Below are 21,554 nucleotides of genomic sequence, written 5' to 3'. Positions count from 1 at the left end.
CAGATCAAACATCTCCGGAGACAACTGAAAATAGCTATGCATTGACGCTCCCCATCCAACCTGACAGGGCTTGAGAGCATCTGCAGAGAAGACTGGGAGAAACTCCCCAAATACAGGTGTGCATGGCCCTTAACTCTGACACAACTAACGTTATCGCAACAGAACTAGTAGGCCTAGCTAATGTTAGCGAATGTGAATTAATTAAATATGACATTACACTTACACTAGTTTAGGCTTACTTGACTTTTATGCTCTAAATTGACTCCTTAAAATAATTTAATCTGGCAATAGTCACCCACAGAGGTTGCCAATGCTGCACTGCAGTAAAGCAGAAGAAGTCAAATTTATCACTTCCGTTGTTTAGCTGTGCCCATAGCAATGTTTGAAAATGAGGTGGATAGTTGCAACCCCCTCCTTTGGGAAGCATGCCTATGCACCTTGTTTCAAGTCCTCTCCCAGGACAACCACGGCAAACCTCTCCCTTTTGAAACAAAGGCACTATCCCATCTCGGACACAAGTTACTGGATGAAGTAGTAAAGACATGGAAAGCAATGCGAGGACTTACCACTAGCACAATGGGAGACCACAACCCCAGACTAAGGATTAAGTTCCCCTGATTCAAGCTACTTTAAAGGAGAAGTATATCATTCCTATAAATAGCATTGAGAGAGAGAATTCCTCATTGTCCCCTGTGAAAGAGAGTGGCTATGGTATTACATGTAAATACGGAAAATAAATGCCCTAGAAACCCTTTTCTATAAGCATTTTATTAAGGAATTATTTATTACAACGTTTTAGGGAGTGGGGATACATTTACTGCTTTGATTTTTCATAACAATGAGAGAGAGAGACTAGATATCATTGAGTATAAGGACATAAACAACCATTTGTGACATTCATGACACTGCAGTCTCCTCCAAAGAATGCCTATCAACTATACTTTAAGGTTAAACTCAGTCGGTGTCATTGACAGGAGAGGTGATCAGAGGGGTAGAGTTTTCACCATCATCATTAAGACAGGCAGAAAAATGTATAGAGTTTATCAGTGGTGCAGCCAGTGAAAGAGTAGAGACCTGGCCTCCTCATCATAAAAGGAGACCTGACCCTCCACATAATCAACAAACACCACCTTCTGGGGCCTCTCTCTCAGGGAGAGCAGGACACTGGGTTTAGCAAGAGCCTCGTATTCTCCATTCTTCAGCCACAGAGCCCAGTATCCATTCTCAGCACTCAGTGTGATATCCCGCTTCCTGTTGATGGACTCTCTGGCCACTCCTAAATCCCACTTAGTCTTTCCTTTAACCATCACCTCATTGTCAAATCTACCTGAGGAGAAGCCCTCCTTTCCCAATACATAGACATCAAATTGAACCTCTCTGGGTTGTCGGGGAGATCCTGTTTTGTATCTCCATGTTTCACTTGTTTTCTATCCTCAGCCATGATGAGGTAGGGATGTGTCAATCTTGTATCAGGATCCAGAGTCACATCCACTGCATACTGCTGAATCCTCTTCAGTTAGACTTCAGGCAGCTTCTACATCGGTTTATTCAGTGTCTCCTCCAGTTGAGATACAGCTCTCATCACAGTCCCCACACACAGATGACTATTAACACTGATCTCAGACCAGTTATTGATGGGTGGAGGGGTGCACAGGGATGGGAGGCTCTGGAGGAGGTGGAGGTGGTCCTCAGTGTGTGAGAGCTGCTCCAGCTCAGTGCTTCTCCTCTGTAGCTCAGTGATTTCCTGCTCCAGTTCTTTAATGAGCCCTTCAGTCTGCCTCTCTGTTGCTTTCAGCTTCTCCTCAATCACCTCAATGAGCTCAGCCTGACTTCTCTCAATGGAGCGCACCAGAGCAGTGAAGACCTGTACACTGTCTGATCTCTCTCGCTCTGCCTCTCTCTTGCTGAGATCTACTGAGTGTTTGATCTCCTGAACCTTCTTCAGTCTCTCCTGGATCATCTGCTGCACTTCTGCCTCAGTCGTCCTCAGCTAATCCTTCCTCTCTCCACGCTCTTCCTCTAGAGGGACAGTGTCATGAGTCTTGTGGTCTGTCTCAGTGCAGAATTGACACGGTGAAAGCAAACCATACTATTATCTGAGGATAGCACCCCATCAAACAAAGACAGACAATCATAATTCAACCCGCCAGGCGCGACACGAAACTCAGAAATAAAGATATAATTCATGCCTTACCTTTGAAGATCTTCTTTTGTTGGCACTCCAATGTGTCCCATAAACATCACAACTGGTCCTTTTGTTAGATTATTTCCGTTGTTATATATCCAAAATGTAAATTTATTTGGCACGTTTGCTCCAGAAAATCACCGGTTCCAATTCGCGGAACATGACTACAAAATATCTCATAAGTTACCTGTATTCTTTGTCCAAACAACTTTCCTAATAGAACTTTAGGTATTCAATGTAAATAATTGATCAAATTTAAGACGGGATAAACTACGTTCAATACCGGAGGAAAACAAAGTGGAGCGTGCTTTTCAGGTCACAAACCTCTATCAAACAGTACACTTCACTCGACCCTTGTTCTGAACAGGGCTACTTCTTCATTACACAAAGGAAAAACATCAACCAATTTCTAAAGACTTGACATCCAGTGGAAGCAATAGGAATTGCAAACTGCCTTAGAATTCTAGATTCCCAATGAAAACCCATTGAAAAGAGTGACCTCAAAAGTTTTTTTTTTCCCCCCCTGGATGGTTTGTCCTCGGGGTTCCGCCTGCCAAATAAGTTCTGTTATACTCACAGACATCATTCAAACAGTTTTAGAAACTTCAGAGTAGAGGTCGACCGATTAATCGGAATGGCCGTTAAATTAGGGCCAATTTCAAGTTTTCATAACAATCGGAAATCGGTATTTTTGGACACCGACTCTTCTTCAGTGTTTTCTATCCAAAACTACTAATAACATGCATATCCTAGCTTCTGGGCCTAAGTAGCAGGCAGTTTACTTTGGGCACGGTTTTCATCCGGACGTGAAAATACTGCCCCCTATCCCAAACAGGTTAACTAACTTGCCTAGTTTAAAAAAATAATAATAATTTTAAAAAAATCAGATACCCTCCTGCTCATAGTACCTTATGATGATATGATTTTTTTCCCCTCTTCAGTTTAAAGGCTCACTAGTGAAGTTGAAAAGAAATGGCAACTAACATATGTCTTCCTTCCTATAAAGACCAGTTGTAGTGAGTAAACATTGACCCCAGACTATCAAAGCTAAGTTCCACGGAATCAAGACTTCCAGGGTGGCAGTTAGGCCTTGCTGTGTACAACAAACTACTTTAAAAGAAGACAGTTGGAGAGAAAAGGCACACCTAGAAAATAGGTTCACTCCAGACAGTCGTGGCATGCCATGGCACACCTATAGTAAAAGCCTTCCATAAATCGATCCGAATGCAATCAAAGCGGTAAAACACACAAGTCAGACGTCTTCAGGGAAAAAAAACACAGAGCTCTAGGAATGCTTAGGATACACACATTTCTACATTTACATTTTAGTCATTTAGCAAACGTTCTATTCCAGAGCGATCTACAGGAGCAATTACAGTTAAGTACCTTGCGCAAGGGCAACGTCGACAGATTTTTCACCTAGTCGGGCTTGGGGATTCAAACCAGCCACCTTTCTAGTTACTGGCCCAACGTTCTTAACCACTAGGCTTCCTGCCGCACCTGATTTTTCTTCAAATGTCACTTAGGAAGGAGCACTCATCTAAGCTGACGTTCATTATGCGTGTGGTTCATTTATGTTGAAGTGTTATGAAAGCCGAGTGAAAGAGGGTCTCTGAACACAGCTCGCTTGTGATAGCGTCACAATAATAGCGGTGTCTCGCAAAATATCTGCTTTTAATAAAAAGTAATGTCAGCCAGGGAAATTTCAAGCTCAGATGAAGGTCACATTTGGAAAAGGAATTTGCAGACTATGAATAGTTTGCAAAGGAACTATCCCCATCACACACACACACACACCACTGACCTGTAAGAGGGCAGCAGCCAGATAGACGGTCATGAAGATAGGCGTCAGGGTGGTGTGGCCACTTTTCATCAAGTGGATGGTGTACAAGAAGATCAGATGACCCGGGAGCACCAATAGGAGCAGCACCTGGGCCGAACGGTGATTGGCTCCTGAGAGAGAGGAAACGAGAGGAGTTGGAACTGTGCAACTGAGTCTAACAATAAACAGATGCTAAGACGGTTCCTAACCTGTGTGTCTGTCAGCCTAAATTATGGGGTAGTGACTTAACATAGTACCTTCTGCAGCACCTACTGTACATTTTATGTATTAAAATCACAGCGAAAGGGATGAGAAATCTCTCTATGCTAAGCAACCTGTCCTGTAGGATGCCCCGTTTAAAACAGATCACATTTCCACAGTTTGAGTATTGGTTAGGCGCTTTACCTGTGCCATAGAAGGTGCGGCAGGGGTAGTAGCAGCCTTTGGCTTCCTCTGGTACCTCCCCAGGAGCACTGTGGAAATGGAGGTGAGTGGAGATACGGCTAGACTGGATGGCTACCAGGTTCCCCCCAATACCTGGAGAACAGACAGAACAGGCAGGCTTAGGGCTGGAGCTGACTGGAGGCAGCTGAGTATAGAGCAGAAGCGAGGGTGAGAGAAATGCGAGGACCAAGATTTGTATCCTTCCCTAAACAGTTGATGCCTTCCAGACACAGATCTGAGGTAACGCAACCTCTCCCTCCAAAGAGCAGGGATGTACTGTAGTTTCTGTCATATCACATCCTTCTAGATCCATTAGGAAAGAGGGAAGGGTGTGAGTTTTGGTTTGGAATGCAGCCTTCTCAACCAGAAGGAGCATGAGACAGCAGTGATGCATCGCCACTGTCGGAGACATAATTAATACATATTACTGTGTGGGAAAACTGCATGACAGAGACAGAGAGACAGAGAGAAAAAAAAGAGGTGGGGATAGACAAAGACAGGGAAAGTAGGGGGAAAGAGATACAAGGAGAAAGGGGGGAGAAAGAGGAAAAAAATTAAGACTGACAGCGTGCCCCATCTAATACTGCTCAGCTTCGTCATATAGATTGTAATTTGTATCAAGCAGAGGAACATTGCTCATGAGAACAGCAGGACAAGGCAATTTATATCCACACACACACAGGTGACTCAGAGTAGTCTAGCCACGCAGCACGGCGCATGTAGAAACACTCACACCTTCCAGGTGGGCAGACCAGACAACCACTCCAACCACTCCAAAATAGTGTATGAGAGACAACACTAACAGAAAGTAGAGGGGAGAGGATGTGGTCAGTGACACAGAAAGGGAGTTTGGGCATTCCAAAGAGGCACAGTACCAAAAGGGTTGTGTTTTGGAGAGGGGTATATTTTGTGGTAGCTGGGCTCATCTCCCTTCCTGTGCTTGTTAACCTAATCAGGCAGGCCTAAATGAGAACAGACACCCCTGCTGCCCAGAGATTATGGCCACTTAATCCAATCTTTGCTGCCTCTCCACTGACATTTACCTACTCCGTGGTGCGGCTAAATAGAATGCCCTGCCCCCCTCATACTCCTAACTGCCTAATCCCCCCCCTTCTCATTCCACAACATCCCTCACTTTCACTGCACTTCTCTACCATCTCCAGTCCACCACTCAATCCCTCTCATCCAGAGGTCTGGGGGTATAATGGTTTCACCTCAGCAGGGGGGCTAGCTGCTGCAATTTGGGTCACTGGGTCTGACAGAGGGAGAGGGGGGGTTGGGTGAGGGTAGACCACAGGGGGGTCCCGTCTCCCACTATATCCCACCTCATCGGAGTACCTCTGGGACAACAGACTGTCTGCATGCCTCTCCTCGTCTCCCTATTATTATTTCTCCCATTCCAGTCTCCTTTCTCTCTCCCATTCCCCCAATTCCTCTCCTTTACCAGCTTCACTCATCTCCTCTTATATGCTGTGTCTAGTTTTGAAGAGAGGAACTGTGCACGTTCAGAGTGAAAAGCTCAGCCTAGTCATCTCCTCCCTATACGATAGTAACCACCTCTATGTGTTGTAAATCACAGATAATTACAGGGTTGGTGAGGAAACCTCCCTTTTCCAGCCCCAGTCATTTGTCTGTGTGGTCCACACACACACACACACTTCCCAGATCACCCAGCCATTTCCTGATTTGTAGACATCTCAGCAGTAACATAGATTAGAGGCACACAGTCTCCTTCCATTGAGTTAAATGTCTCTCATTAACAATGTTTAATTAAAAGCTGATCTCCGGTTGTCGAAATGCCAGCAACAGCCCTGGCAACGGTCCTCCGGTAAGGATGGGAGGAGGGTGACAGTAGCAGTGATACAGAGACAGACGTTTGTGTTTAGTCCATTACGCACTATTTTTCTAACTACGAAGTTTGAATGTAAATTCATTAAAATTGGTGCACATTGTAAGCCACATTGTAAACCCACACATTGTGTCAGTCACATTGTAAACCCACACAGAGTGTCTAATCAGTCAGTGATGTTGCGTCTCACCGTTAATGACAGGGGTGTACACCACGATGCCAGCCAGGTTCGGGTCAGACACGGTTTTGTCCAAGATGAGTCCTCCGATACTGCAGAGCACAGAACATTCACACTAAAAATGTGGTATTATTTTCATCATGTGAATGTACAATTGTCTGTTGCCATTTCTCTATGACAGTGAGTGAGTGCATCCACACACCTGCTGATAACCATGGCAGTGATGACAGGCTCCCAGCCGGAGTAGAGCAGGGTGCGGCTGGCCGGGTGTTTGGATGAGATCACCATCCACACTGGAGTCAGAGACAGGAAGAAGGCACACACCAGGGACGACACGTACGGGTGAGAGTCTACACACAGAGACAAACAGAGCGAGAGAACGACAAATCAAATTGTATTTATCACATGCCGAAAACAACTGGTTCAGACTTTACAGTGAAAAGCTTGCTTAAGAACCTTTCCCAATGACGCAGAATGTTAAAAACAAAAGGAATAAAATACCTGGGATAAGATCAAAATTGGGGAGAAAAAGGGTGTACATTTAAAAAATAAATAACACACAAGCATATATACAGGGAGTAGCAGTACCAGATAAATGTGCAAAGGTAGATATGTACATTAAAGGAGACAGAGAAACAGAGAAAGAAACAGAGGAAAATTGAGAATTCAAAACAGATGTAATCCCCAGAGTGAACCTTCTGGTGAGAGTTACAACAACAAAACAACAAACACCATTTATCAGCTTCAGCTGCATGAGGATTGACAGAACAGGGGGGGACATACTGTCCCTCCTCTCCCCAGGAAAGACAGCGTGACACAGAGCAGGGAGCAAGAAAACAACAGAGATTCATAACAAACCAAAGAAGTGCTGTATTTGTGACTCAGTACAGTAGCTACAGAACAGGACATATCTAACACATCACTCACTATCAAGACACTCTCCTTGGAGGGGTCTACTTTATACAGAAATTTGCATGCGCACACACACTTCCTCTTTGGCCAAACTCTAATGATTATTACAGCACTAAATCAGAGTGATGTTGGAGAATAGAGAAGGGGAAAACACCTGCTTAGTGCCTAGTAGTGAGATATGTAACTCCATCATCCCCTTACCAGATGTTTGTCTCACCATGATCCCATTCCACACACTTAATGGCCCTCATCATCAACCCCCTGAAGACATAGATATAAAACCCAGAGAAGGGAGCTCTATGTAGTCACAGTGGGTAGAATTGGGTAATAGTCCCAGTCATGATGACACAGGTATAACGACCAGTCCCTGGGTTTAGGCTTGACTCTGGGTGTCACTGTGGTTCACTATTCCCTTGCCACGTTTCAGCTTTAGGTCTTAAATTAAATGTTTGCAGTAGTCAACTGTGGCACGTGGCCTTGGGAAAATATACAGTCTCCTGGATATCTCTGTGCACCATCAGGATAAAATGACTAACTTTAACTGTGAGTAAACTGCACATTAGTCCAATTAGGCAGAACACTGCGGACGGGACGGACACGGCTGGCCCTTACAACAGAGACACTGTCCTCTGCGGCAACATCCCAAATGGCACCATATTCTCTACGTAGTGCACTACTTTTGACCAGGGCCCATAGGGAATAGAGTTTGGAACACAACCTGTCCTACACCACCAGGCAAGGCCAGACAGATTTACTGAGCTGGTATGAACTCTTCTATTAAATTATCTCAGAGGTTTTACTGTAGCCTTTCATAGATTTTGAGTCTCTGGTCTGGTGATGAATGCTTGTTTCATAGGGCTCAGACACGTCAAGGTTAGTAAAATACAGTTTCCAAAGGAAATGCTTGCTGGTCCACTCTGTGTTGAGTAATGTAACGCAAGGAAGCGTGTGTGAGGCTGGGCATGGCACATATTAAATATGGACTATGAAGTGTGAGAAGGAGAGAGGGAGAAGAGAGAAAGATAGTCTGTTCTGATGAATTACCAGTAAAGACAAAAAATAACAGCATAAGAGTGCCATCTAGTGGTTGAAAGATGCAGTCTGATTCCAAACAGACCATTTCTTTACACTGTTGGACAGATTTACTGAGCATTTTCACCTTTTTTCAAGGGGAAATAAAACACAAACAGAGGAAGGATGAAGTGAAGGATTATGAACTCAATATAGAGGGTAAAACAATTCGTTGACTGGTTTTGTATCTTATTTCCATCTGGAAGTATCTAGTCCAAACCATCCTCCTCTCACCCAGGCAATTGTAGAGTCCCTGGCTGATCCAGGCCAGGATGGCCAGGGTGATGAGGTCACCGAAGCTGGCGGCGATGGGTGTAGCCACGTTGTCGGGGTTGATGCCCGTCTTCTTGGAGCCCACGATCACCCCCACCATGATGAAGCCTGGGGTTCAGACGGTACAGAGGTCAAGGCGACATGCCTGCACATACCTCAACCTTCCATGTGTGTGTTTGCTACTAATATATAGCACGATACCCATCAGCAGTAGGTGATAATGTGTGGGGCTTTGACTGACTGTCTATCTGCGCCTATTCCATATCAGAGTACATGTGTGTGTCCTTGTATGTGTGTGTGTCTGTACCCTGCAGCATAGAGGCTATGAAGGCAGTGGCCACGCTGGCAGAGCAGAGCAGCACGGCATGACTCATCTGGAACTTCCCCTCTGGGATCCAACCCAGAACCACTGCCGCCACTGCTGCCAGGAAGCCAACTACTGTAGCCTGTACCTAGAAAGGGAAAGCGTGGGGGGCAGAGCGAGAGAGGATGAAAAAGGGAGAAGGAATATAGGGAATGAGAGAAAGGGAGAGGTGTGAGGGCAGTGTTAACAGGAATAACATAAACCTGTTTTTCTAACAATGTTCTCCTGTTATATGATACACTATCAACATTGAAGACAAGTCCTCAAGGGGCCATTAAACACTGTGCTTGAACACTATCAGTCCCTCAGTCAATAATTACCACAAGTACTAACCAGAAGTACACATACTATGCAGATAGGGAGATAAGGGCACAAATCCAACACTGCTCGCCAATGTTCCCTCTAAGATGAACACAGGCGCGCAGCTCCCCCGGCACGAATATTAGCTTATAGGGAAGCATGAGATTGCTCTAGAAAGTTGAGTGAAGTTCAGTGTTCATCAAGGCATTCCTAGTCGATCGCCAAAGATTTCTGTAAAAAAATAACAATGATAAAGCCTTGTGTTCCTAATTTTATAAATGTTTTGTCTCGGGCTGTTTGACGGTAGGTGCACCTGATTCAGCTGCCTTGCGCGCCGGGTAGGTGAACTGTTGCCATTTTGAACCAATTCATGTGTCTGGCGGGCCCAGAGAGCAAATCAAGTGCACTATATGCCTACTGCTGGCCAATCGGATTGCTCAAATTACCGTGTCTGTAGTAACATAGCAGGCATAAAAAAAAGCTACAGCAAAGTTGATACTGTGATATTTCAAAACCATGACTACAGGGAGACTCAACAAATACAGCAAAGACCTGCTGTTTTTACGAGCGAGTTCATGTTTAAGTTCTTTCTCAGCTCTGTCAACACTTTTATAAGCCATAAAATGTGTGTTCTTCCTATTTCCACTCAGCGCTACAACAAGCACTACAGCAGTAATGAATGAGTAGGAAAGTGTATCTATAGGTTTGCATTGTTATTATTGTTAGCAGCTTGGGTCTTTTTTAATATCCAGGAATATTTCACTTTCTCTGTTCATAGGAGTAACAACATGAATGTGTGCATGTGGCAGAAATAATGCGGTACAACTCGAGTTTTGCTCGGTTCATGTTGCATAGGCTTACCATTTTTTTATGTCATGTTGAGAAGAAGCTCTCAGTTTGCATTTGGAATTGTTTTGTCTTAAAGGGGCAGTGTTGTATTTTGAGACAGGCTTGAATTAGCTAAGTAGCCAACAGGCAGAGGGTAGCATCATTTGTCTGATTCTCTGTAATAAATGGTATGGGAATAATAATACATTTTAATTTTTAAAGTGGTTTCTTGCGTCAAACACCACAACATTTTCAGTCACCTCCTTGTCTGAAGGACAAGTGGATAAACAGCTTAATGTCAAGCCCTGCATGTTTTTTCAAAAGTCTCATGGAATGTAGGCCTATGCTGAACACCACACATTGCCTGCTACTGCAGGCTGAATGATAGAACAGCTATTTCCATGCTAAATATTATGGGATGCATTTTCTCCAATGTTTTTTTATGGTAAGCCACTCTAAAGCGGGTACAGCCTCAGGTGTTTACAGTAAACACGCGCTGGAAGTTGCACTACATTTTCACAACTTTCAAGTTTGAGCTGAAATTTGCTCGGTAAGAAAGATTTTTTTTTTTTTTTAAATCGGGGAATATTGCTGCTCGCTATGAAGCTGACCGTGTGTGTGTGTGTGTGTTTACCTGTTTTAGCGCCAGGTTTCCTATGATCAGATTCCACTTCTCTATGGGAGAGTCCATCTTCCCCACATTCACCTGCACAGTGAGACCACAACCAGCTAGTCAACTCATTCAATATTCACTTTAATCTCACACTCAAATAGCCTGCCCAAAAAACAGATTAATAACTACTTTGAACAGTTTGCAAGAACCGCTAATCAGATTACTAACTAATATGATTAAACTAAACACAATGTTCAATTGAGAGCATTGTTTCAGATGGGAAGGTTTGTGACTGTTCTTGTTTTCTTAGCAAAAGTATGCAGAGCTTAGCAGTTTTGAGTTTAGTGAACAGGGAGTGAGCTGAGGGAACAAGTGAAACACAACACTGAGTTTCTCTGTGTGAGACCGAACAGAATGATGTGAATCTGTGAGGAAAGAGGCAGGGGAGGAACGGGCCAAACTGAACAAAGAGAGAATTCTGTCCCATCACCTCATCAACTTCTCCGACCCCACATCATTTCAATAGGGGGAGAGAGGAAGGGAGGGAGGAAAAAAGGGAGGAAGCAAGATGGGAGAACCAGAGTGTAATGGTATGCGAGAGAGTGTAGAGACGGGAGAGAGAGAGAAATAGAAAAAGAGAAAGTGAGATATGTTAGAGATTAAATATGGTGAAGTGAGGTTGTTTTCTTTGCAATTATATGACAAGTTCTTACACTAGGCAGAGTGAACCAAAGGCCAGAATCTAAAAAACTATTGCTGGACAGAACAGTCTACCAATCTACTATGCCTTCAAGACAATAGTTATTTTCTATAAATCCCTCTAAACCCTCTCCCCGCACCCCTCTGTCTTTTGCCCTCTTCCTTCAAATCTCTCGCGCTCTGAGCTTATTTGCGCTCTAAGATCGAGGTGGAGTGTCAACTTTCCATACAAACTGCCTGTTCACTGTTCTGTCTGCAGCCCATCCCTTTAGTGGAAACACCACCTCCCTTCTTCCTTCTCTCTGAAGGGAAAGGAGGAAGGGTCTGGGAAATCATGACATGGGGAACTAGACAGATCGCTACCTCAGCAGATTTCTCTCATAAATCCCTTAGACTTAGATCCTGGGGTGAGAGGCTATTCTACAGCAGTGGACACGACTCCACAGACTAATAGTTTAACTTATAACCATGTCTTAATTAACATGGTAAAGAAGCATGGACGTTTCAAAGGGGCACCAGGCAAAATAGATTATACAAGATAGTAAAGATTAGCATTTTCCTCCCTGTTCCCTACCATCCCATTTCACCTGATATATGGCCTACCAGACATGGCCTATGGAGGATCACAACAAAAGCCTATAAAGACAAGTCCAGGCATGACAACAACAAGCATGATACATCACTTTAGTCTGCAGGGCCTCAGGTAAAACTAGACATTACCACTATGTATAACCAACGTCATCCACATAACCATAACTACATGCTACATATCTACTATGTCTGATGGTCTTTAATCCTCAAACTAATGACGTCATAACTCCTAAACCAGGAAGCCATCTTGATATACATCTCAAACAGGTTTTGTAGAGCAAGCAGAAGAGCATGTGTGAGTGTGTTGTATCTAGAATGTGCAAATACTTACTGATGGTGTCTGTGTGCAGAAGTGTGTTTGAAAGTATTTAAAAGACGGCGTGTGTGTGTCTTACCGCGGTGGATAGTCTGGATGCGAGGGTCATCTCCAGGTTGCCCTTCAGGCCCAGCAGAGCCGGAACCAGGATGAAGATCTCTGTAATGTACTTAAAGGCATCCCAGTGCTGGAGAGGGGGGGGGTTGGGGGGCGAGAGAGAGAGAGAGAGAGGATGAGGGGGAGAGGGAGAGAGAAAAAGAGAGAAGACAGCAATATTAGACATGTCATTGTTGTTAATAGTTTATTGTTGGCTACCGGCTAGTATAGAGCAGATGGGAGCTTACATTTGTTCATTGTCAGCTTGTCTGAATTGGAAAGTTGTCCGCATTCAAATATTCACATTCAAATTCAAACGTTCTATCAAGAAGTAAATAAGGCAAACTGCCATAGCTTCCAGTCGTAGGTTTCTTCCTAGTACCATATCCCTAATAGTATTTGCTGAGTGGCTATGAGAATCCCTTTAACAATTTAATATCAATAGACAGATATCGCTTTATCACCTCCCTTGAAAGCTCTTACAGCCATTTACTCTAGACTACACAAGAAATGGACTCATAAACAATACAAACTAATTGAATTAAACTGTGCCAAATCCATCTCCTCTACCTAATTGAACTTCACATGCACTAGTCCACACCCCAGTCTCAACAGGACCTATGCTCTACCATTCCAGTCTCACCTGTACTATGTCCAGCACCATCCCTGCCGACACCGTGCCGAACCCAGCCAGCAGGAAAGGCACCACGATCTGCAGCGCCATGGCCAAGGGCGACTCCTTGGGCATGTTCCGTGTGGGGGGTCTCTGACTCTCCTCTTCCTCCTTCTCCTCTGCATCGCCCTCCTCCCCTGAGAGCGTCCCCTCAGGGAGCATGGGCTCAGTCTCAGAGTACCGCACATCCCCACCGTCTGACAGGCTAACGGATGTCCGCGCTACCCGGTCCGAGTGCCGGCGCACCTCCAGGTGAGGGGGGTCAGGCCTGTAGCCGTTCCCATCAGGTTTGGGCCCCAGGTCGGCCATGGCAAGACCACGCTCTTCCTGGAGCTTGGTGTATCCCGTAGGGACCATGGTTTGGAACAGAGAGGGGATCCACCCGGTAGGCACTGGCTTCAGAGAGAGACTGCTCCAGCCACCCGCGGCTCCGCTCATACGCACCGCAAGGCTAGGGCCCAGAGAATCACCCAGTGTGTGGATGTTCATGCTAAGCACTGCTGCTGATGGGTCAACAATGTCTCATCTCCATTCATCCAGGCTGGGGCACTGTGAAAGAGGGCAGGCTGGGCTGGTTAAATAGGAAGAGGGGCATCCATGTCCACTACGATCAGCCCTGTGGAGACCAGCCAAGGAGAAAGACTTGAAACACTGTTCTCTCCGGCTCATGCAAGCAACACAAACACAAATGATAGGCTTGCTATTCTCCCCAGGGCAAAGGCAAACCACATTTCATTTCAAACATTAGCCTACATTGCTTGTTTTGGTGCTGTTATGTTCAGAATGACCCTGAGGCTAAGGAGGGGAGGAGCTGTCTACACAATGCATGCTGAGTAATAACCCACTATCTGGTTGCTTTCAGGTAGGCCTATTGTATGTCTGTTTGAATGTCTCTAAAACCCTGCACAGATATGATATCAAAGTGCATATGTCCTGTCTATGATTTATTTTATTTTAAATGATATAGCATAAACTCTGCTTATGACCAAGTCTTGAAACAGTGAAATATAGTGAAATACATAAGCATCAGTGAATAGTAGGCTGCTGGTTGCTTCTCTGGCCAATGTAATTCAGCACAGCCGTTCTCCTCAGATAAATGGACATTTTGGAAAATGTAGCAAGCTATGCCATTTGGATAGTTCCATAATTTAGCATTGTTTTTACATTGGCTAGGCCCATATGGCATCAGCAACGGTAACAGACGGCTGAGGTGTTGGATCGCCGTATATCTGTCAGTCTAGTCAGAACCAGGCTAAAAGCTCTCACTAAGTTACTCTAAGTCTTGCGTCTTGGTGGATAGATATTTTATAACAACTTTTAACCACAATTGAATGGGTAGCAAACTGGAAAGCGAAATTGATAAGGAAGTGAAGAATAACTGCGTTATCCCGCTTTTAAATATTATATATATATATTAACCGTCATCACATTTATGTCAAAATGTTCTTCTGGCAAGGCAATCTAGCTACATAAGCATATTGGTGCTAGCGCGAGCTAACATAGCTGGCTGGTACCTCCAAGCTAGCTAAACAAACAGGGGAATAGAAAAAAAACATTACCTATACAGGGGAAATGCGCTGAAATGAATTACATGTATCAGGAAGTTGATACTAATTTAGTCTGTTTTATCCTCCTTTTTTTGTTCGTGTCCGTGTTTCGGATTTTTCAGAAGGATGCCCGTTTCCTTCTTGACAGCAAGCCCGTCGCGTCACAGCAAAAGTGCCACACAGACTAGTACGCAGGCGCAGAGCACACCTGGTAGGCTCCAGTTACGTTAACCAGGAATTTCTTGAGCAAGGGCGGTTAGTTGTGTCCTTATATAATAAATGTAGAACAATTACGTCTAGGACATCAAATAGGCACTGAATCCTATGGTTAGGACCAAGAAATGTGAAATATGAATTCACAAATTTTGATAGTTTGTGATTTTGCATTGATGCGCTTTTTATAAAACAGCTATTCTGAAATTGTATTGTGTTATGACATAATAAACGCAGTAGTTGCAGTCAATATACAGTTAATTATCCATTACCCCTTAGGGAAGTATGATAATGTTTCCGTTTTGAGTTTTGTCACCCCGAAACAGTAGAAGGCGCTGTACACCAATGTTGGTGTTCATTTTATGACCCAAATGTTGACGCAAGCACAGTCAAAACATGGCTCGAAGTTTGTTTTATCGTGCTGCTAATATTGTCCAACTCAGCAGGTTTACACTTCTAGTTGGGTCAAAGTCACTTTGTACGCAAATTCCAGCGGAGCCACTGACTGTCAGACAGCAAAACAATGGAATAAGGTATGCAAGTTGACAGCAAACTAACAAAGCTAGTTCGCTAGCTTGACCACTGTCGGTGTTTGATTCCTGTGGTCAAAGAACTGCATTTGTCGAGCGCCTCTTCTCAAAATGTGTGCCCATGTCGCGCGAATTGTATAGAAGCTGTCCATTTTGGACACGCGCTTCCATCTCTTCAATGCAAAACGGATCACCTGAAACGTTAATTGGTGTATCTAGCTAACTAACGTTAGTAAGCAGTTAGTCCTATAAAAATCTCACTATTATGCTTCAGGTAGACAGTGCGTTGATCGGTACAGTGCATAGATTTTTGTTCCCCTTCAACTTATTCTTGCTACTGTAAAAGTGTAATTACATATGCAGGAGTATAACCTTGAACAACCCGAAGAAGAGGAATGCCCTGTCTCTGTCCATGCTGGAATCACTAAGAGGCAACATCCTGGCTGACATCGACAGTGACGACCTCAGAGTCATCGTCATATCAGGTAAGATACCACCAGAGTGCTGATCCATGATCAGATGTGCCCCCCTTTGGTCCCCTCTTCATAAACACTGTTGTATTGTGTTATTTGTGTTTCAGCTAAGGGTCCAGTGTTCTCCTCTGGGCATGATCTGAAGGAGCTGACATCAGCACAGGGCAGAGATTACCACTTCAAGGTGTTTCAGGCCTGCTCAGAGGTGTGGTTCACTATTGGACTGTATACAAATATACTGTACACACTCATCATCATCATCATTACTGGCAATGAGTCAAGTGTGATTGTCCTCCGTAGACTCTGGCTGTGTACATACAGTACAGACACACATTCTCATCCACGTACACACTCATTCCTCTTGTTGTTATTGAAGGTTATGACCCTGATACAAGACATTCCTGTGCCTGTGATTGCCATGGTGAATGGGGTTGCCACAGCAGCAGGATGCCAGCTTGTTGCCAGTTGTGACATTGCCGTGGTGACGGAGAAGTCCACCTTCGCCACGCCAGGGGTCAACGTGGGTCTGTTCTGCTCAACACCAGCCGTGGCAATAGGAAGAGCTGTCCCCAAGAAGGTAAACACACACATACACAAACACACTCTGTGTAACACTGATATATTCTGATATTTTACAGGTTGCCATGGAGATGCTGTTCACAGGAAGCCCGATCTCGGCTCAGGATGCTTTGCTGCACGGGCTGGTCAGCAAGGTGGTTCCTGAGGAGCGTCTAGAGAACGAGACGTTAGCCATCGCACGGCGGGTCTGTCAGGCCAGTCGGCCCATTGTAGCCCTTGGCAAGGCCACCTTCCACAGGTGTGTCTCTCACTCCACAGATGTTTTACCACACTATAGCACTCAACCCTTCCGCCTACCATGTATTCATTTCCTGTTTGCTACGTTTCAATGTTTTTGTTGGTTTGAGTGGATATCCACTGATACACAGCAAAAGAGTCACTAATTTTCCTCTAGAAAGGTAGACACTATATACACTTGTTACATGAATTAATTTCCTCTGTTTTAATAACCAATTAAAATTAATCACTCTGTCAATTCATAAGAGTTTGTAAGACCCTTATTGGTATAAAATGGACAGAGACCAGCCTTTGAAATCAACCAGCTGCGTTTATTCTCGTGAGTACTGCTCATGATACATTTTTACCACAGATTATAAACTGAAAATGACGTCAGAGTTTTCTAAATGTTCCATCTCTTCTTGACACTGGTAGAAAGGCTGTATAGTTCTCAAGCCTTCCCACATCAGTCTAGAGCCAAGGCCAGCCTGTGTAGATAAGCATTCTAGCCAGTCTGGCGATATAGTTCATTCATTCTACCAAGGAACAGACAGCCATTGTTCTAATTCTTGATTATATTTACACACATTATATTCAGTACTAGGATTAAAAGAAAATTCATACATATACAGTAACATAATAGTATTCTGATTAGTTCATATACAGTAACATAATAGTATTCTGATTAGTCAGTCCTGATTGAAATGTATACATAATTAGTCATTATTGATAAAAAAAATTCCCTTAACAACACTACCGTTCAATAGTTTGGGGTCACTTAGAAATGTCCTTGTTTTTGGAAGAAAATCAATTTTTTTTTGTCCATTTTAAAATAACATCAATTGATCAGAAATACAGTGTAGACATTGTTAATGTTGTAAATTACTTTTGTAGCTGGAAACAGCTGATTTTTAATGGAATATCTACATAGGCGTACAGAGGCCCATTATCATCAACCATCACTCCTGTGTTCCAATGGCACGTTGTGTCAGCTAATCTAAGTTTAGCATTTTAAAAGGCTAATTGATCATTTGCAATTATGTTAGCACAGCTGAAAAATTAATGAAGCAATAAAACTGTCCTTCTTTAGACCAGTTGAATATCTGGAGCATCAGCATTTGTGGGTTCGATTTAAAGGCTCAAAATGGCCAGAAACAAAGAACATTCTTCCGAAACTTGTCAGTCTATTCTTGTTCTGAGAAATGAAGGCTATTTCATTTGAGAAATTGCCAAGAAACTGAAGATCTCATACAAAACTGTGTACTACTTCCTTCACTTCACAGAACAGCGCAAACGGGCTTTAAACAGAATAGAAAGAGGAGTGTGAGGCCCCGGTGCACAACTGAGCAAGAGGACAAGTACATTAGAGTGTCTAGAATGTCTCACAAGTCCTCAATTGGCAGCTTCATTAAATAGTACCCACAAAACACCAGTTTCAATGTCAACAGTGAAGAGGCGACTCCGGGATGCTGGCCTTCTAGGCAGAGTTCCTCTGTCCAGTGTCTGTGTTCTTTTGCCCATCTTAAACTTTTATTTTTATTGGCCAGTCTGAAATATGGCTTTTTCTTTGCAACTCTGCCTAGAAGGCCAGCATCCCGGAGTTGCCTCTTCACTGTTGACGTTGAGACTGGTGTTTTGCGGGTACTATTTAGTGAAGCTACCAGTTGAGGCGTCTGTTTCTCAAACTAGACACTCTAATGTACTTGTCCTCTTTCTCAGTTGTGGACCGTTGCCTTCCACTCGTCTTTCTATTTTGGTTAGCCTTAATTTCTCAGAACAAGAATAGACTGACAAGTTTCAAAAGAAAGTTTTTTGTTTCTGGCCATTTTGAGCCTGTAATCAAACCCAGAAATGCTGATGCTCCAGATACTCAACTAGTCTAAAGGCCGGTTTTATTGCTTCTTTAATTAGAACAACAGTTTTCAGCTGTGCTAACATAATTGCAAAAGGGTTTTCTAATGATCAATTAGCCTTTTAAAATGCTAAGCTTGGATTAGCTAACACAATGTGCCATTGAAACACAAGAGTGATGGTTGATGATAATGGCCCTCTGTACGCCTATATAGATATTCCATTAAAAATCAGCCGTTTCGTGATACAATAGTCATTTTCAACACTGTATTTCTGATCAATTTGATGTTATTTTAATGGGCAATTTTTTTCCCTTTTTCTTTCAAAACAAGGACATTTCTAAGTGACCCCAAACTTTTGAACGGTAGTGTACATGTGTAGTTTTATACATAATTGAATCATTTAATTTAATTCCTCTCCCAGACAGATGGCCCAGGGTCGGGATGCGGCCTACGCTATAGCCTCTCGTGTCATGGTGGATAACCTGGCTCTCAGAGACGGACAGGAGGGGATACGGGCTTTCATAGAGAAACGGAAGCCTGTGTGGACAAACAAAGCAGAGAAGGCCCATGATGAGTGATATCTGCTGGGCTGGCCTACCATGGCCTGTGAAGGGTCAGCAGCCTCTGGGCTGGAGAGGGAGCCTGTGGATGGTTGAGGTGTTAAACTTGCCCCCAGTTGGACCTGAACCCATCACAGAAGTGCTCGAGGAGGACATTTTGAAATGAAATCCCTGTTGATTGTTGTCGTGATCAGATGAAGGGATACTGCAGGGCTGTCTTCATGTATGTCCTTAGGAGGGGGTGAGGTGAAGGTTTTAGGAAAGGTAGATACTTGAGATGCACCAATGGTCAAGGGACTCACAGAGGACATAGATTTACATTCTGTCACAAGAAGTGCCCAATGTTTAAAGGGGCATTCTGCAGTTGAAACAATTACAAAGCTGCTACTGATTTGGTAAAAAGCTGATGGGATGGGACTAGAGAAATGTAACTACTCTAAAATTCATAGACAGAGGACTGGCCATCCATGAGATACAAATATGTTTTGAGGCTATACATTGTTTACAAAGGTGTAAAACAAGCTTATATTTGTGTTTCTGATGGGGTAATAAGTTATGAACTTAAGCTCATGAGGAATGTATTAAGTTTTATTCTTCAAAAATCAATGGGTATATAAAGTGCATTCGGAAAGTATTCAGACTACTTGACTTTTTCCAAATTTTGTTACGTTACAGCCTTATTCTAAAATGGATTTAAAAAGTCTTCCCCCTCAATCTACACACAATAACACATAATGACAAAGAAAAACAGGTTATCATTTTTTGCAAATGTATACATTAAAAAAAAGACATTTACATAAGTATTCAGACCCTTTACTCAGAACTTTATTGAAGCACCATTAGCAGCGATTACAGTCTCAAGTCTTCTTGGGCATGACGCTACAAGCTTAGTGTAACAGATGTATATCGTACTCTCCTTGCGTTGTGTTTTCTCCAAGTAAATCACATCAGCCAGTGGTCCCAGTTGAGCATAATTTATTTATGCTGTTGTTAAATGGGAAACAGCACGTTAGTTGTGTAGGGCTTAACGATATTGATGGCTGTCGATGGCAAAATCTGCAGCATGAAGACAACTGTGTTAGCAGTGGGCTTATGTGACCATAACATCGGTGTATGCTAGCTAACACACCTATTTAAAGCAATCATATGCCAAAGCACATCCCAGAAAGCCCCTCAATCCCTAACAGGTACCATATACCCACACACGTATAAATCAGTAACGTATAGCAAACTTGTACACATTGTAAAATAGAAAACAGTATTCAGAACGTGACCTACCCCTTGCATCACATTTTCATATGGGGAAGACCTGACGTTCGCGATCTCCCCCTATCTGCAAGCGGGGCCAATCACAACCCACCTTATTGTCATCAGAGTTGAACTAACCAATAAGAATGCTTGAGCATTAAATACACATTTCTTTAGAGGCAAGTGGAAACATAACCAACCCTGTTACATTGGCACACTTGTATTTGGGGAGTTTCTCTGGAGCAGGTTTTCATCAAGGATCTCACTACTTTGCTCTGTTCAGCTTTCCCTCGATCCTGACTAGTCTCCCAGTCCCTGCCACTGAAAAACATTCCCACACATTGATGCTGCCGCCACCATGCTTCACCGTAGGGATGGTGCCAGTATTCCTCCAGATGTGATGCTTGGACTTCAGGCCAAAGAGTTAAATCTTGGTTTCATCAGACCAGAGAAACCTGTTTCTCATGGTTAGAGTCCTTTAGGTGCCTATTGGCAAACTCCAAGCGGACTGTCATGTGCCTTTTACTGAGGAGTGGCTTCCGTCTGGCCACTCTACCATAAAGGCCTGATTGGTGGAGTGCTGCAGAGATGGTTGTCCTTCTGGAGGGTTCTCCCATCTCCACAGAAGAACTCTGGAGCTCTGTCAGAATGACCATCGAGTTCTTGGCCCTCCCTGACCAAGGCCCTTCTCCCCCGATTGCTCAGTTTAGCTTCCTAGGCTTCTTGGTTGTTCATCATTCGGGAGCCCACTGTGTTGTCGGGGACCTTCAACGCTGCAGACATCTTTTGGTACCCTTCCCCAGAACTGTGCCTCGACACAATCCTGTCTCAGAGCTCTACAGACAATTCCTTCGAGCTCATGGCTTTTGGTTTTTGCTCTGACATGCACTGTCAGCTGTGGGATCTTATAGACAGGTGTGTGCCTTTCCAAATCATGTCAAACCAATTGAATTTACCACAGGTAGAGTCCAATCAAGTTGTACAGTAGAAACATCAAGGAGGATCAATGGAAACAGGATGTACGGGAGCTCAATTTCAAGTCTCATAGCAAAGGGTCTGAATACCTGTGTGAATAAAGTATTTCAAAAATGTATTTGTATACATTTGCAAACATTTCTGAA

At 43.7% G+C, this 21,554-nt stretch overlaps 2 protein-coding genes across 8 annotated transcripts in view; one reads left to right on the top strand and one right to left on the bottom strand.

Moving 5' to 3' along the window:
* LOC112235805 (solute carrier family 41 member 2) overlaps positions 1-15,005 on the bottom strand; it is a 32,546-nt gene extending 17,541 nt beyond the window's left edge. The window contains exons 1-11 of one of the 3 annotated variants that reach the window (XM_024404324.2): positions 14,774-15,005; positions 13,185-13,830; positions 12,525-12,632; positions 10,861-10,932; positions 9,042-9,186; positions 8,696-8,842; positions 6,681-6,828; positions 6,491-6,570; positions 4,413-4,544; positions 3,990-4,138; positions 971-2,019 (exon numbers count right to left, since the gene is read on the bottom strand). In XM_024404324.2, coding sequence (XP_024260092.2) covers positions 1,987-2,019; positions 3,990-4,138; positions 4,413-4,544; positions 6,491-6,570; positions 6,681-6,828; positions 8,696-8,842; positions 9,042-9,186; positions 10,861-10,932; positions 12,525-12,632; positions 13,185-13,703 — 1,533 coding nt within the window. In that variant the 5' untranslated portion in view covers positions 13,704-13,830; positions 14,774-15,005 and the 3' untranslated portion in view covers positions 971-1,986. Of the gene's footprint in view, positions 1-970; positions 2,020-3,989; positions 4,139-4,412; positions 4,545-6,490; positions 6,571-6,680; positions 6,829-8,695; positions 8,843-9,041; positions 9,187-10,860; positions 10,933-12,524; positions 12,633-13,184; positions 13,831-14,773 lie in introns of those variants that run through there. The other 2 variants (XM_024404322.2, XM_024404323.2) reach the window with 2 other exon arrangements.
* Positions 15,006-15,321: 316 nt separating this feature from the next.
* LOC112235806 (enoyl-CoA hydratase domain-containing protein 3, mitochondrial) lies at positions 15,322-19,819 on the top strand. Of its 5 annotated transcripts, none has more exons than XM_024404328.2 (7): positions 15,322-15,507; positions 15,868-15,989; positions 16,085-16,182; positions 16,354-16,554; positions 16,616-16,794; positions 17,040-17,112; positions 19,047-19,185. In XM_024404328.2, the coding sequence occupies exons 1-6, from the start codon at positions 15,371-15,373 to the stop codon at positions 17,086-17,088; spliced, it is 786 nt and encodes a 261-aa protein (XP_024260096.1). In that variant the 5' UTR covers positions 15,322-15,370; the 3' UTR covers positions 17,089-17,112; positions 19,047-19,185. The 5 variants fall into 5 exon arrangements, with proteins under 5 accessions (XP_024260096.1, XP_042166966.1, XP_024260095.1 ...); XM_042311032.1 differs by having other exon boundaries at positions 19,051-19,183; XM_024404327.2 differs by lacking the exon at positions 19,047-19,185 and having other exon boundaries at positions 17,040-17,248.
* The last annotated feature ends 1,735 nt before the right edge of the window (positions 19,820-21,554 follow it).

The sequence above is a fragment of the Oncorhynchus tshawytscha genome, linkage group LG33, assembly GCF_018296145.1.
Source record: "Oncorhynchus tshawytscha isolate Ot180627B linkage group LG33, Otsh_v2.0, whole genome shotgun sequence".
Taxonomy (NCBI): Eukaryota; Metazoa; Chordata; class Actinopteri; order Salmoniformes; family Salmonidae; genus Oncorhynchus; species Oncorhynchus tshawytscha.
The sequence above is the reverse complement of the archived record's forward strand: the minus strand, read 5'-3'. Positions and strand labels throughout refer to the sequence as shown.

What these genes read in the sequence shown, in the direction of transcription:
- LOC112235806 (XM_024404326.2), top strand. Translation starts at nt 15,371, where the DNA reads ATGGCTCGAAGTTTGTTTTATCGTGCTGCTAATATTGTCCAACTCAGC. An exon ending in TGTTTCAGGCCTGCTCAGAG is followed by an intron (nt 16,183 to 16,353) that starts GTGTGGTTCACT and finishes TTGTTATTGAAG; the next exon opens with GTTATGACCCTGATACAAGA. An exon ending in GAAGAGCTGTCCCCAAGAAG is followed by an intron (nt 16,555 to 16,615) that starts GTAAACACACAC and finishes GATATTTTACAG; the next exon opens with GTTGCCATGGAGATGCTGTT.